The sequence below is a fragment of the Microtus ochrogaster genome, chromosome 5 (assembly GCF_000317375.1).
Source record: "Microtus ochrogaster isolate Prairie Vole_2 chromosome 5, MicOch1.0, whole genome shotgun sequence".
NCBI classification, from domain to species: domain Eukaryota; kingdom Metazoa; phylum Chordata; class Mammalia; order Rodentia; family Cricetidae; genus Microtus; species Microtus ochrogaster.
In genome coordinates, this window is record NC_022012.1 from 59,229,543 (window position 1) to 59,245,745 (window position 16,203).

Here is a 16,203-nt window from a genome sequence, read left to right on the forward strand (position 1 = left end):
GAAAGGATGTCTGTGTTTGAAAATGTGTTCAACTGCCATTGACCATTGGCAGACTGCAGCATTCAGTGGGGTCACACTGTCCCCAAGCTAGCAGTCCCCGCCCCCCCCCCACTCCGTCTTTGCTACATGCTTCTCCTTTGCGTGAGTGAATCACGACTGATTCCCTCGCCTGGTTCTGTTTCCAGAGCACCCATCTTCCACAGACATCACGTATCTTCTGATGTGTTGGAGGATTACGGTTCAGGCTTCCTCCACTACGTGGTGCACGCAGGGAGACTGGCAGCTCTTTTGTTCACTGATTTGTCTGAGCGCCTGGCTATTGGTATCTGTTCAGTCACTGAACAAATTGATAAAAAAAAAATTGTATAATATGAAAAGGATTATAGCTAATGAGTGGTTTTCATATAAAAGAGGGTGTTGGCTATGCCAACTGAAGATGTAACGGGTATTAGAAAACCTCTCCTAAGCCTGTTTCAGTAGGAACTGGGCAGCTGCTTGAGGCTTATGCCCCATAGGACAGGTATGATCCTCAGCCTTCTCCCTTCCCCTTTGTTTTCTTTCAGCTACCAGCATGGTTGATGACCGCACCCCTACCAGTCCCAACTTCTGCTCTTGACTTCTCTCACTTTGGGCTTCAGCTGCCCTGTGTTCAGCTGCCCTTCAGCTTTCGGTTGGGCTATTTTAACTGTGGCCTTGACTTTGAGCAGCTCTCCTGCCTGGAATGTTTCCTCTCTGCCTAGGAGCTGGGATTTATGCTGGTGCCCCTCCGCGCACAAACACATTGCACCTTTGTAGGACACACACACACACTCTCTAACGCAGTTATTTTGAGTCTTTTGTTTTTCACATTCCATGATGAAATGATTGGCCTTGGCTTTTAGCACTTGAGTTCCTATTGTGGCATCTGAAACTTAGTAATAGCATAGTCTGTGTCACTGCCGTGTCTCATTTTTACATAAGAATCTGATAAAAGCATAACTATCTAAATTAGAAGTCATGGCAAGGCTTGAATAATTCTTTTCCAGAGAAACAACTATTGCTTCAGTAGCTCCAATCTTGAGAAAGAAAAAGAAAAAAAAAAAAAGCAAACAAAAATAGAAGAATTTTTATTTTTCTTTTATTTTTGAGATTAGGAGAATTTTTTTAAAGCAAATTTAAATAGAGTCCCTAAATTTGGCAAAAAAATAAAAAATAAAAGATTGTAGTCAAATTTGAATATCCCGTAAACACAAGAATAAATGTTTTAATATTCAGTTGTTTTAGTTGGTGCTTTATATACTACCAAGCAGCCCTACAGATCAACAGCCACTTGCTATGCCAATGAAATTGCCCAGGAAAGTTTGCTGTGGACCTGAGGAGCTTGTCTGAAGATGCCGCAGATGGAGGAGGGTGGAAATTCCCTGACTGATGACTTATAGTACGGCCTGTTTTCAGCTGGTTAAAGTCTATACAGTGGGAAAGGTGGAGGTGATGAAAGACTGGCCCCAGAGCAGACATGAGACATCCATCATGGTGCTGCCTGCCTGGGTTCCTAAAGCTTATCATTTGTAGGAGCGTAGAGTGCACACCCCAGGAGCACAGACTCAAATGCATGGCACCAAGAAGTCAGAGCAAAGCCCAGACAGCACTGCAACACTTTCTGGTTACTTCCCGTGCCTGACAAGATGTCTTAGCACAAGCGCTCACAAAAGTCCGCAGCGTGCTGATGGAATTAAGCAATAGAAGTGTACTTTTGCAGTTCTAATGTTAGGGAAGTCCAAAACCAAGCTACTGCTGACGGAGTTGGGCCCTGGGGATGGCACTTTTTCTGGGCTGCACATGGAAGCCTTCTATAGTCTCACTTTGCAAAATCAGATCATCCCTCTCATATCTGTCCAGATGAGGGTCCAGGGCCATCCTATCTAACAAGGGCTCAGTCTCACAGCCTCCCTCACTCCCTATGGCCTCCTCGCCAGACATTATCACATTGTGGGACAGGGGTTCTCAACATGAATTTGGGGGGTACACAAGCATTAAGTTCATAATCAAAGAATATTGAATAAAATCTCAGTTTATACGCATAGAGATCATAGATGTCAGCAGATATCTCTGGCAGTTGAGTGAATTTTGGTTGGACATACCTTGGCACTCTGGAATAGGGACAAAGGATGAGAGTCCCTCTCCTGGATGTAAGCATAACTCACCAGCAGCCAGATTTTATTTGAAGAAAGTAATAAAGCTGATAAGATTTTTTTCAGAGATGTTTATGTTTCAGTTTTGGCGATTGCGCTGTGGTAAATGAACTGACTGCAAGTCCGAAGATTCGATCTGCGTCCAGACAGACCATTCATCATACTTAGCATGCAGGTTTCAGGAGAACTTTCCCACAGATTTGTCAAAGCGCCCCTGGAAGTAATCATAGAAAATTGCCAGCTTTGTCTGCCTGCTCCCGTAAATGTAATCAGTGGCTCTGGATTTAGGTTTATTGGGCTACTTTAATAACCCATCAATCTCACTCTCTGAAAGGTTCATATAACTACTTTCTCAGTTCATAAATACTTACAGTTTTTAATTTGGTACCAAAAATGGAATGGACTTCAGTAGTCCTATGTGAAAGCAATGAAATGGTTTGAAATATTACTAAATACTTACCAAGTTGAATGTTCAATATAAAGCCCAAAGAATACATCAACCACACATTTACATCCTCAGTATCATTTTGTAAATTATTCAATCCGAATATCCAGTTCTGAAAGAGTGCCATTGAAATATAGATGATGAAGCTACCAAAATATGATGATTGAATCCCCCAAAAAGTTCAGTTTTGCAAAATTCGAGCTTACAGTATTGGAAAGTGAATAACATATCTGAACCAACATTCTGCAGTAGGTTATCTAAGAGTTACAGGTGAGGGTGTGGTTTTAAGTCTAGGCCAGTGCCAGCTGGGGTTTGGAATCCAACATTGGTCTAGTGATGACTACCCATTCTTTTATCTATTATGCAGGTTTGCTAAGTCTACCTGGACGGTTATGCAAGAAAGTCTAACTAAATGATACACTCTTTTCATCTCAAATATGTAAATATGTAAATATGTTGGGGTCTGGATAAAAAGATCTCAGGGACCCACCTTTTGCCTTCCTAGGTTTGGAAGCATCATTGTTTTCCCTTTCTATACCAATTTCTCCTTTTTAAAAATGGGTGGTTGAAACTGTTGATGAAAATTAAAGCTGATTACTTTTTTTCATTTTCTCTCCGGATGGAAATAATTGGACACAATGAAAACGGTGTCAGGCATGTCCTCCAAAGACAGCTCCTGGTCTCCGCCTGAAACAGCCTCTACTTTCCTATCGGAAAATCTACCTTCCTTTACCACGCCTAGCATCGTCTCTCCAGCTGATCAAAGCACTCCTTTGAGGACCACTGGCCAAGCAACACTCGTCCCTGGGCTCAATCTTCCCATGAGTGATTCTCCCATCAGCCAGTTGCCGCTAGAACTGTCACATCGGCCTGCATCTTCCAGCGAGCTGATTGCAAGCAGCCAAGATGCAATCAGAGACCTAGAGGAAATGGATGTATCTGACATCCCTACCTTGTCAGAAGTATCAGGACTGAGTGGACATAATTCTGCCCTGGATCATTTTCTTGAGATAACCACACCCACCCCATTACAGTATATCACCGCCAGCTCTGAGACCATTGCTACCCAGGGCCACGAGTTAGTGGTATTCTTCAGTCTTCGAGTGGCTAACATGCCTTTCTCCTACGACCTGTTCAACAAGAGTTCTCTGGAGTATCAAGCCCTGGAACAACGATTCACAGACCTGGTGAGTGAGTATGGCTTGCCTTTCTCCACTTGCTGCGTCTCCTCTTTCTTTTTTTGCCGTTGCTTTGTGATTATAGCATAATTGCTGCTCATCTTGTGCAGGGCAGGTTAGGAAGAGATGAGCATGTGAGGCAGCTGTGCTGTTGCAGAAGGCGTTCAGCTAGAATTTTAGGTGATTTCAATCCAACCAGGGAAATGAGTTCTATGCTGGGCAATCAGAGAAGACACTACCACCACCCAGCTTCATGGGAATCAGTTTATCCTTCAATTCTCCTCATTATGGTTCTCCCTAAATAATTTTCCCCGAATTCTATACAGAAACACGGCAGTACAGAGCTTGGAACCTAAAGGCAGTATAAATTAACTTTCCCTAAGCTGCCCAGAGAAAGCACAGAGCCATGATACCCAGTAGAGATGAGGAAGAGCCTTCAGATACAAAAGCCCCCTTTCCCAGCCCCCTTACTTTACTGCAAATGGCTATACAACTTGTCGTTTCTGATCCTTGACATATAAAGTGAGAAGATTTTCACAATGGATACACTTTGATAACAGACACACTCAAGCTTGCATTTTAATTTATATCTACACATGTAATAAGAAACATATGTACAGGCATAAATATTGAATTATGTGATGGCTTTAGCAGTCATGTCTGATTAAATAAATTGTAAAATGCATATCGCACACATGATTTCTGACAATCTCGGAAAAATATATATGCTTTTTCTAAGTTAAATTTTCAAATAACTTGAATTTTTTTCAAGTTTGACTCTCTGCTCTACAAAGACAGACACACACACATGTACATGCATGCACGTGCATACACATACACACACACACACACACTCCATGAGAAGAGTATTGGGACTGTGTTGGGGAACAAAGTGCCAGTGAGCCTTATCTCACACCCCAGTGTCCTCATTAGAGTTTATGATAGGCTAGCATAACAAAGGTATTAAGAACACTTAAATCAGATGCAGGCTTAGTTCTTCTTGATAGGTGGGCAGGGATGTTCTAGCATCACCTTGCAAACCACATTTCTTCCACATGTGGCCCTAAGAATGTTTCCTCCTTTGCAGAGTTACTGCTGAGTAGCTGCTCCCTCCTGGCTGTCACCTGTGAGAAGAGAGCGATCCAGGGAGAGCAGTTTGTCCACAGATTGTCAAAGCAGCAGCATCCCCTACACATTGTGTAGTGATGAGCTAGTCACATAACCAGGTCTGGCAACGTGGACGCTGGAAAAATATCAACTGTAACTATTCATCTTCTTTTCCATCACGCTCTGCAAATTAATTTGGGAGACAAGGCAGATAATTGTCTGTGTCCACGATGAAAACAGAAGACTCCTACCCCAGGCCAACATAGAGCTGACTCAAGAATGGATTTGGTAGAGTAATAGGATAAATCAGGACAGAGCACAGTGAACAAACTCCCAACACTAATACAGAATTTCTTTTTTTTTTTTTCAAGATAACGGTGTCTTCCACTTTGCTTCTGTAGGCAAATGCTGCTCATTTGTTTCCCAGATGCCCAGAGCTGAAATAATTACACAGAAACTATATTATTTACAATACTGTTTGGCCAGTAACTTATGCATATTTCTAGCACTCTTATATCTTAAATTTACTCATTTCTATTAATCTGTGTATCTCCACATGGCTGTGGCCTACCGGCAAGGCTCCATCCAATGTCCAGTGTCTGTCTCCTGTAGCAGCGACATGGTTTCTCTCTGTTTTTGTGTTCTTTCTTCCTCTATCTGCTTGGAATTCCTGCCTTGCTCTATTCTGCTAAGCTACTGTCTGGAACAGCTTTATTCATTGGCCAAGGGTGTTCATAGCACACAGAGGGGAATCCCACATCAGGCTTCTCTGTTGCCATGATAAACAGCATTAAATCAGCATGGGAAGTAAATGGTTTACCTGACCTTACAGATTACAATTTATCATCCAGGGACTCCAGGCAGGAACTTAAGACAGAAGCTAGAAACAGAAACCCCAGAGGAATGTTGCTTACAGGACTGCTCCTCATGGCTTATTCAGCCTGTCTTCTTGTGTAACCCAGAATCACCCGCCAAGGGGTGGCAGAGCCCATCATGAACCAGGCCCTCCCACAGCAATTGTTAGTCAAGAAAACACGACATAGACAGACTGTGGGCCAATCTGATGAAGGCCATTCCTAACTGAGGTCCCTTTGTCCCCTAATTTGTGCCCAGTTCACTTAGCAAACCAGCACACCTTGTGAGACAAGGTCAGGGTCAGCATTCCAGAGATATAGACAGGGTGAGAAAGAGCAAGCAGTCTGAGGCAAGCCCTGAAGCTTGTGCCTTGAACCTTGGTGTTGTCCATATTTATAGGGCTGTCGTTCACAAACCTCCCTAGAGTCAGGAAATGAGATTCAAACGTTTCTGGACAATAACCTTCAAGATGGCCATGGCACACAAGAGACAAGTGTGAACACAAGAGAAACACAATGTCCCACGAATGCTTTTGAGATTATTAAATCATATTTGGAAAGAAATCCCTGGGGAGCCACCTTTGCTCTCTCACAAGGCAGATGAGCCCACAGTTCCACGAGGTATTGCATTGTATTGCTCGGTGAAGGCCACCCAACTGGTTGGAACCAGTTCAGTAGCCGCATCCAGACGTCCTGATTGTCACTTCCCTTCTGCATGCTATGAAGCTTCACTAAAGACACATCAGGTTTGGGTATTTTGATTTCAGTGGGTCATTTCAGATTTCATATTTCACAGTTCCATTTACACAGACATAGGTTGGTTGGCTCCTGGACTCAATTTGGAATAGTAACTTAAAAAAATTAGTAAGCTGGGGGCTGGAGAGATGGCTCAGAGGTTAAGAGCACTGATTGTTCTTCTAGAGGTCCTGAGTTCAATTCCCAGCAACCACATGGTGGCTCACAACCATCTGTAATGAAATCTGATGCCCTCTTCTGGCCTGTAGGCACACATGCAGACAGAATACTGTAAACAAAATAAATAAATAAATAAATAAATAAATAAATAAATAAATAAATAAATATGAAAAAAAAATTAGTAAGCTGACATTCCTTGGCTGATAGCATTGGCTTGAGTTAAAAAAAAAAAATCTGTTCTTACAAGGCATGAAGAAATCCCTACCCATCTACCTCAGTGCAAGCAGAAGGGTGGAAATGTGGACATATTTACTATAAACAGATCACTGAGGGTTGGGGTGTTCTTGTCTCACACCCAGCAACAAAACCAGCAATGACGAAGGGAAATGTGTACCTCAGGTAATGGAGAGAGAGCATAAACAGAACCGGCAGCGACTGAGTTAGGAATAAACAAGTTTGGTTTGGTTTTGTTTCTTTTGCAGCTGGTTCCGTATCTGCGATCCAACCTTACAGGGTTTAAGCACCTGGAAATCCTCAGCTTCAGGAACGGGAGTGTGATTGTGAACAGCAGAGTGCGCTTTGCAAAAGTGGTCCCCTACAACCTCACCCAGGCGGTGCGTGGGGTCTTGGAGGATCTCCGAGCCACTGCAGCGCAGCAACTCAATCTGGAAATTGACAGCAGCTCTCTCAGCGTGGAACTAGGTAGGTGAGGTCAACAATGAAAGCCCGGGGAACTTTGGGGTTCACTCTGTTTTGCTTTTAAGCATGCTGATCAACTGGTCAAATCACAGAAACGAAATGAAGTTACAAGTAACAAGACAAGCGTTTAGAACTCTGTGATTGAGGAAGGCGGGTCTTTAACCTGCAGGCTCAAGTGCTGCTACATAGAAAAGCAAAGGGTATGGGCACCCCCAACCGCACGGGCTGACAGCTTTCATTTCCTCACAGTACTAAACTTCCGCTATACTGAGACTTTTCAAAATGTAGCCCCAAACCAAGGTAGTTTGCCTTCTGCCGGAGGACAAAGCACTTTCTAAAAAACTGCAGCAACCTAGGCCTCCTGCTTCAGAAACCTGTGGTCTTAGTGAACTATCAGAACAGTCTTTGTCATAAGAAACTTCGGGATAAAACTTAGATCAAATCCTGAAGAGAGGGAGAAAATTAGATCAAAATTCAAACTTGGAGAAATTAACCAAACAAGAAAGTCATGCCCCTCTCCCACTTGCACACCCTAGTGCTGTGCCCATGTGTGTAAAACAGTAACCAGAAAGCGAATGCTTGCTCCAACAATGAAGAGTGTATGCCGCTGTCGTGGGCCAGGCCTGAATTGAGGACTGTTTTCACCTTGTATTTCTAAATTGTTTTCTAACTGCAGGAAGGTTTTTAATCCCCCTGGAGCGCAGGACAGGAGGGCTCTATCCCACTGCCAAAGCAACCTTCCAGTCAGATTCAAAACAAACTTTCCTAATTGGCTGTGAATTAGTGAAGTGGATCTTTAACTCTCTCTCTGGCTCTCTGTGGACTAACTATGAAGACAGAGGGAAAAGGCCTTGGGCAAAACTGCAAGCCAAAAAAACTCAGTAGGAAACATTTATCTTTGACAGAGCAGGCTTTGGAGCAATCCTACGAAAATTGCTTCAGTGCCTTGGTAAACAGCATCATTAAAAAGACAGCCCAGCCTTTGGCGCTGAGCAGGGGAGTAGTTACCTCCAAACAGGAGCTGCCTAAGGAAGCCTTCTAGATCCCCTGAGCAATCAAAGACCACCTAAACGTCAGGGAAAGACAGACTGCCTCTATCCACAGAAGGTAACCAGAGCTGAGGCTGTTCTTTACAGTTGGATGGTAAAAGTGCCAGGAAAAGTAGGGAGCACAGGGGAGGTGAGAGCCTCGGCCCCTGCCTTCCTCCACCCCTCAGTCAGTAGGCAGTTAGGAGCCCACTCAGTACAAAAAAAAAAAATGTCCGTGGAAGGGCCAGGTCAAGATGGGGAATGCCTGGATGTATGCCTCTGAGAACAGTTTCAACATCAGGGACCACTTGATAAATGCCTTAGAAAGGCAGTAGAGGCAAGTACTGCCATGCTATGACTGAGCTGGGGCCATTGCTGATGCTTGAAAGAAGCACAACATAGCCCACGGACCTCGGGAACCCAACCCTGAATGTGACTCCTGTGTGTTAATAGCAGCACCCAATTTCCACAGTAAAATGTTATTAAAATTCCTTCCCTGAGAGAGACAATGTCAACCCCTTCACCTAAGGTCATAGTGACAAACTGAGATACACATCCACCAACACTAACTCTGGAGAACCGTTGGATTTATTGGGCTTATTTACAGAGAAAAGAGTAGAGGGCATGATTGGGAGCATGCGTATCATTGAAGCAGCCACACTGCAAGGTCTGTGCCCAGTATTAATGATGACTCCCTTGCGGGCCATGTAGATAGAGCCCTCTCCCAAGTCCTCTGCAACCTAACTTTGTTAGTCTCTATCTGAGGTTACATTAAATTAGGGAAGAATTGCATGCAACTTGTTGATGGGAATGGCTGAATAATGAGGAGACAGTGCTCCCATGAGTCTTCCATCCCTCCTTCTGTGAGGGACCATCAACAGTCAACAAGCCCAGCTGTGTTATCTTTTTCAAACAGGCACAACCAAATTCATGAAGATGATGGCAGTTTGGTTTGGAGGACAGTCCTGTACCACACTAGGGAACATTCTAAGAGCATGAGAATTAATAAAAAGGGTATTTTTAGTCTCCAGCATAGTGTTTGACACATTATAGTTGCCTAATAAATGTAACAGTTAGTATTACAACATTGGCGTAATTGACTTGACTATTAATTTATGACCTGCACAGGGTACCATAAAGAGTGATTAAGAGCTAGCATGGCAAGGTATTAGTGGAGCAACTGGGGCTGAAGCTATTTTCGTTGTTACCCTGTGAACCAGTATGGGGTGTAGCCTTTCCTCTAGGCAGCTGGTAGAAGTGAGAGGCTACTGACATCAGCTATAGTTCCTGCTAGAGTCAAATTTATGTTGAGATACCTAAGATAAAATTGCCTCAAGCTTCCCAGTGTGCTTGGGTGCATACCCAACTTGAAAGGTTCAATAAGGGAAGAACAGAGAGGGCCAATTGAATGGTCTGTCTGCTTGCCACAACCCTAGGAGCAGCTCAGGAACTTCCAGAGAGGCCGATGTAGTGTGTCCAGCGATAAATATGAATGAAACTGATGAATGAATGAATGAATGAATGAATGAGTGAGTGAATGACCACTCGGTATCCACAGGGAGATATTTTGCAGAAGTTACTGGACTGTTTTGTTACTCTGAGCTTTGGGGTAAAATAGTTCTCCATATTCTGTTCTTTACTGAATACCTAGAGATAGAAAATCTGCTTTTAATGCAGAGAAAAATAATGAAATAATGAATGAAGGACAAAAATTAATTAATGTTAGAAGTCTGGCAGGAAATGGCTATGGAGAGCCTGTTAAAACATTAGCAAGGCTCCAGACAGAAGAGCTGAGAGCAGGAAGATCAGGACATTAGAGATGGCTTCATAAAAGTTTTAAAAATGAGAATGGTTTCTTCTACATAAATCAAAAATTATATACACCCCTCAACTAACAAGAGAGTCTAGTTTCACTGTGCTGTGTACAGGCTAAAGCCACGGCTCCAAACTACACTTAAAAGTTTTCCTTCTCATCAACGATAATGCAGATGGACAAAGACAGGAGCAGTCTTGGGGGACCAGCCCTGCCTGAGCCAGTGGACTCCCTTGCTCAACAATAGCTGTGGATCCTCAACAATCTCGTCACAGGCAAAGAGCAGATTCATGGAGGGAACCAGCAAGTGTGCATTTGAGTGGCTCACCAGACCTTGAACACCATCTCTGAACTAGTGAGCATCCATCCCCCTTCACATGACCTGTCTACGTTTGACAGGCCCTGCCCAAAGGAACTGTGGAGAAAGGACATCTTTAAACTATGTTGGCATCAAAAATAGGTCTTTTGAGTTCAAATATACCTTTTAATGGCCATTTTCTTATGTAGCAGACTTCAAGCAAGTTTCTATGGGCTTGGGTTGGTGCCAGACAAAGAGAACTATGATTCCTTTTAAATCTCCGCTCATTGAGACCCGACCACCTGAGCAGGAGGGAATGTAGGATTAGATGTATTACTACAGAGACCTCTGAAGCCTCTACATTGACAAACTGGCCAATGAGTGGGCTGATAGCCATGCCTGAGCAGCTAGAAAGACTGAGGGTCAGGGCTGGGGAGGCTCACACTGCAATGACACAGGAGGACAGACTGTTACTGGATGTGGCGGATGTTAGGAAAGAGCCAAAAGCAAGTGGCAACTAGGTCCACATTTTGACAGACACACAAAGACCACCCTCATTCACATGGGACCCTCCCCTCCTGCCCATTTGCAGCTTAGTTTCAATATAGAACACAGAAATAGTTCTCCAAAAACCCCAAAACTCAACATTAATTTTTTAATTCCATGAATTTGTATGTCCTATAAAAACATAAAACATGAAGACTAAAACATTGTTCTTTAAAAAAAAAAAAAGTCCAGTTCTATTGTAAGTAAAGCATCTTATCAATAGCCTCCTGTACAGTTTTAGTTTGGGGAAATAAACAAATATTTTTATTATAATTTATTATAATTTGTCGTGCTGCGGACAAAAGCCAGAGGCGATGTTATATTCCCCCTCCCATTTCTATTAAGAAATAAATAAATGTCCACATTTTTGAAAGAGTAGAAAAAGTGTACAGTGGAATTTGTCAATCACTTTCTTTCTCATCTAGCAGTATGACAGCTCTTTGGCCCTAGTTTTACAGAATGACTAGCTAAGCCAGGTTTGCGCCTTTCAGCGATGTATTTGAGCAGAAGCTGTCCTGGTGACTGACAGGCGAGCAAATCATAGTATCCTCCTCTTACACCCAGCTGCGGCTATCTCACAGACAATGCTCCTGAATGAAGACAAGTGTAAATGGGGCTTAGATTCCCACTCACCTGGCTGGACTGCTCGTGTGGTCTGTTCAGCTAGACAAGGCCAGCTGACATGCAAGCGTGTCGGTCCAGGAGCTTGAAGGGAGAAAGGCCTGCAAGCACTGACAAGCAAAGGCCCTGATGATTCCAGGTCACGTTTGGCAAATAAAGGAGACCCCTCTGCTTCTATTCTTGATCATTTGAGCATTCGCTGGGAGGTGGAAAAGGCATCCTGTGAGTCTAAGCTGTTCCCAGGCAAGACAGCCCGACACTCTGTAACAACACTGAGTCTCTGAATTTCTAGCCCCTTTCCCCTCCCTCCACTATCTTGTTGAGAAAAGTCATATATAAGCCAGTTCTATATACAGCCAGGCTTTCCCATCCTGCTAGGGTTTCTCCTGGCTTCCAAAACCACCTGACCTACCCTGCCTCTCCCACCTGCACCAAGAGTCTCCCTCAAAACATAAAAGCCATAATTGCCATGCAAAGAGATAGGGAGCATGCGCTAAAGTTTCATTTAACTTCGGAGAGAGTCATTAGGCTGGCAAGGTTTGTGGAGAGAGGCTATTGAAACAGATTTTCTACAGCCAGGGAACAAAAGACTGTAACTATAAACCAGAAAGTGAACCGCTGTAGCTTTATGTGTTAACTTCTAACTTTACAGAGCTGTAAAATGTCTGGGCCGTAATCAATAGTAAATAGTGACTCAAACAAAGTAACTGTCTTCCACACACTAGCAAAGTTTGTCTCCAGGAGCCAGAGAATAAACATTTTCAGCTTTGCAAGCCAAAAGGAAAAACTGAAAGTATTATGTAAGTACTTACGTAACTACTTAGAATCTAACCATTTAGAAACGTTTAAAGAACTAAACATCCCTGCCTTGCAGGCTGTACAGAGGCGGACATCTAACGGGGTGGGGCCTGCCCGGCTTCTAACACAGTCCTGAAGGTCGGGTTGCCACTTCTCTCCATTCCCAAACACTGAGTAACTTTTCCAAACCCATCAGCAGTTATGCAACCTCTTACTCCCTCCGGCCCTTTTCTTGCCTATTACGGAAAAGTAAGTAAATGCTACTGTCAGCATGACATGGGCTCCTGTCCGTCCACACACTCAGAAACAACTGCAAGGTATCTGCCAGGAGCCAGACGCTCTTAGGGAGACCAAGATCTAAAGGGGAATTAACTCCATCTCTTCCATCAAAGAGCCAACTACCTACCAAGAGACACAGAAGCAAATACAAAAAGGTTTACTAGAAACTGGTAGGAACCATAATCTGGATGTTAACAGAGTGCAGAAGGACAAAGAAAAATGAAGGACAGAGGCAAGGGAGAACCCTGACTCTACAGAGGTTAAGGAAACAGAGTGGAATCAATAGTCACAATACAGAAAAGGGCTGGGTTCTACGATGTGAGCAACCCACAGAAAGGAGGGACGGAGGGACTATTTCAGACGGTCGGGGGGGAAAGTGCAGACGTGTCTGGTAGACTCGGGGTACTGCTGCTACTCCAGTGTGGTGGCAGCTGTGGTACAGAGGAGAGAGAAAGGAGGACTCTGGCTAGAAGGAACAGAAAGTGAGGTCACCTCAGAGCCCTGTCAGATCGGCCTGGATCCATGTTGGTATCGTACCTTTTTCTTCTTGCCCAGACTCTCCCTGTATAGAAAGTCTTTTAGAGTTAAACTTTAATGCATTTTGGAACACTCAAATGTCTGTGAAGTACCAAACAGTCCCCTGAGTACGCTAAAGGCAGTCTATCGTTCGCAAAAAATGCTACGTTTTTGGAAAGTATTTAACAAAAATACATAGCTACAAAGAGCGGTGCCTACGGTGAGTTTTTTAAATTTAAATACCAAAAGAAAGACAAAACTAATAAGATCCCTTGGGATTAAGGAAGCAAAGTTTAAAAAAAAAAGATAGTGAGCGAGTGTTCTCCAGTGCTAAGGAAATGGGAATTAGGTGAACCGACCGCTCCCTAGGGAAAGCCCTCTTCTAGGGGTCAGGAAAGAGGCTCAGCCTGGCAGTGAACACATGGGAAGCAGTGCCAGCAAACAGGTAAAGCAGAACCAGGGCAAGGAGTGCCCTGAGAGGAAAAGAAAACTAGCCATGAGCAGTGAGAAACTGTGATGAGGCAATGAGATCGCCAGCAAAGAAAGAGCAGGAGGTACAGCCCCTGCCTCAAACCCAGCACCACACAAAGGAGAGCGGGAGGGAGGCCCGAAGAAGCAAGGGGATGCTGTTGGTGGGAGCAGTGGCAGCAGCTGTGGTCATGTAAGGGCACAGGTCAGTGGTCATCCAAACACTTGCCAAAAGCAGGCTAATGGTTTGGCCGTGTCAGAGGCGCAACTTTGGTGAGGTTGGGGGGGGGGGGGGGAAGGGAGCATCAACATCATCCACAGGGTTCTTCTACTCTTTCCCTCTGAAGTGAGTGACTTCCCCACCTTCCCAGAGTGAGTTTGAGACCAACCTAAATGAAGTGAGACAAGAGCAGCCTGAAGATTCCCACGTGCTACTCACCAGCCTGGTACTCCATATTCAAATCAGTCCATGCTCTCTGAAAAAGAGGCACTCCGTTAGACCAAATTCATAGCTAACACTACTGTGACTGTGTTTGGCCTTGCTATTCCCCTCTGAAAACTTCCCAAATAAATGGGTCAGTGATTCATAAAAGTATCTGTGATTTATAAACTGAAAAACAGAATAAATCACAGATTGCTCTGTATTCTGCCAGCATCTCCAGCAAAGAGAGTCGCCTTTTATTTCGGCAGCTATGAAAATTCCTCAGAAGCATGTAGGGTTTTTATACCAATTGATTGTGCCAGTTGAAGATCTCAGGAATGCAGAAACCATATACAACTCCCCCCCCCTTGAATTTCTAAGAAGGCTCCTCACATCCAGGCAGACCTCGAGGCTGGCAAATGGCAAATGTCGGAATTAATTACAGGCTGCCATCCAAGATGTTTTCAGCTAAACTGTGGATCAACAAACTCCCGCTCCCAATAAAATGCGCTGCTTGCCAGATTCCTGCTCAGTAGTCACCACTGAGAAGGAGGTAGGTGTCACTCAACACAACAAAGACAATAAAACCCATACTAATCGCAAGTACTAATTGGCACTGTTTTTTAATCTTAATAAATACACAGAGTAGGCATAATCCCTAGACCCCTTTATTATTGTTGGAGAAACTGTGTAGGGGAAAAATAATAAGAGCCTGTCACAAAATGACCCAATTGCGTAGTGGCTGGAATTTAAAGACAGTCCGTGTGCACCCTTTGTCTGTAGCCTACTCTACAGAATGGACTCTTGGGAAGTCATCTACTGACCACGGGGCAGTCTAATCCTCCGTGAACCCTACTAAAGCCCACACTTCTCCGAATGCAATTCCCTGTATCACTGTGCCATAATTTTAAATTGAAAACGAAAATTGGTTACTCTCGGGAACCAAATTCACAACCTAGTGAGCCCTACTATGAAAGACTTGCCTCCTGTGCGCTTGACCCTGTTTCCTGGGATCACGCAGAGCGTCCCTTGCCTCCTGAGATAATTTTCCACTGAACTCTTTCCTGTTGCCCCCCCCCCGCACTGTCTGCTCTGCCAAACACATCCGAGACCACTTCAGTTTCAATCTGTGCCGCCCATTCCAAACACCAACCATCTCATGAACATCAAGACATTCCTTTTCCCATCCCCCAAGGTCAGTCAGGCCTAAAAATAGGCTCTCCCACCCTCCGCTAATTCTTGGTCTCTCACTGCAACCCCGAAAGGCTGAACAGGACTCTGCCCTCCGAAGGTACAGACAACCCTATAGTGTCCTCAAGTTGGGCCTGTGGGTGGGTAGGAACGCCACCACCGTATCTCAGACCTTAGCTGGAGAGATTTATCTGATACTAGCCACTAAGCCCCGAGCTTTGACAAGGGGACAGAATACAGAGAATTCTTTAGGATTTCCTTTAGACTTGATGAATATTAACACTAATTAATAAGGGCTTTTAGAATTACATGTAAAAATTCATGGATCTGGAGTTGAATATCACCCGGCCTGGGTTTATTGGTTTTATTCTAATTTGAAAGACAATTATTATCTTCGTTCATCCCAAAAGTATTGAGGGCCGCGGTGGTGCCGACTGCAGTTTGGAGGTGGCTCCAAGCTCTGGGTCTCAACTTGCTCTCTCAGACCCAGGCTGGGGAGCTCACGTTGCAAGGGATCCAAAAAAAGGAACAGACGGCCCCGGGAGTGTGTCCATGGAAATCCCGCAGCAGCGATAGCCCCATAACCATCCCTGGAGCCGGTATGCCACGCCATGCGCTCCTGGAGTCTCCGCGTCTCTCCACCGCTCCCCACCGCGCGGAGCTGGTTTTAAAAAGAGAAAAATCACTTTGGTCGCTTCCATTTCATTACTTCTTTACTTCTTTTGCTTTTGAGCGCCATCTAGTGAACACTGTATTTTATGGCTTTGAAGGGAGAAAAATGAACCAAGCCAATACAAGAGAAACCTGGTTCCTTCCCTTCCCTTCCCTTCCCTTCCCTTCCCTTCCCTTCCCTTC

General features: G+C 44.3%; 1 protein-coding gene across 1 annotated transcript in view; it reads left to right on the plus strand.

Annotated features, from left to right (window-relative positions):
• Impg1 (interphotoreceptor matrix proteoglycan 1) overlaps window positions 1-16,203 on the plus strand; it is a 129,500-nt gene that overhangs the window by 97,036 nt on the left and 16,261 nt on the right. The window contains exons 14-15 of the mRNA XM_026779099.1: window positions 3,271-3,803; window positions 7,153-7,372. Coding sequence (XP_026634900.1) covers window positions 3,271-3,803; window positions 7,153-7,372 — 753 coding nt within the window. The remainder of the gene's footprint in view (window positions 1-3,270; window positions 3,804-7,152; window positions 7,373-16,203) is intronic.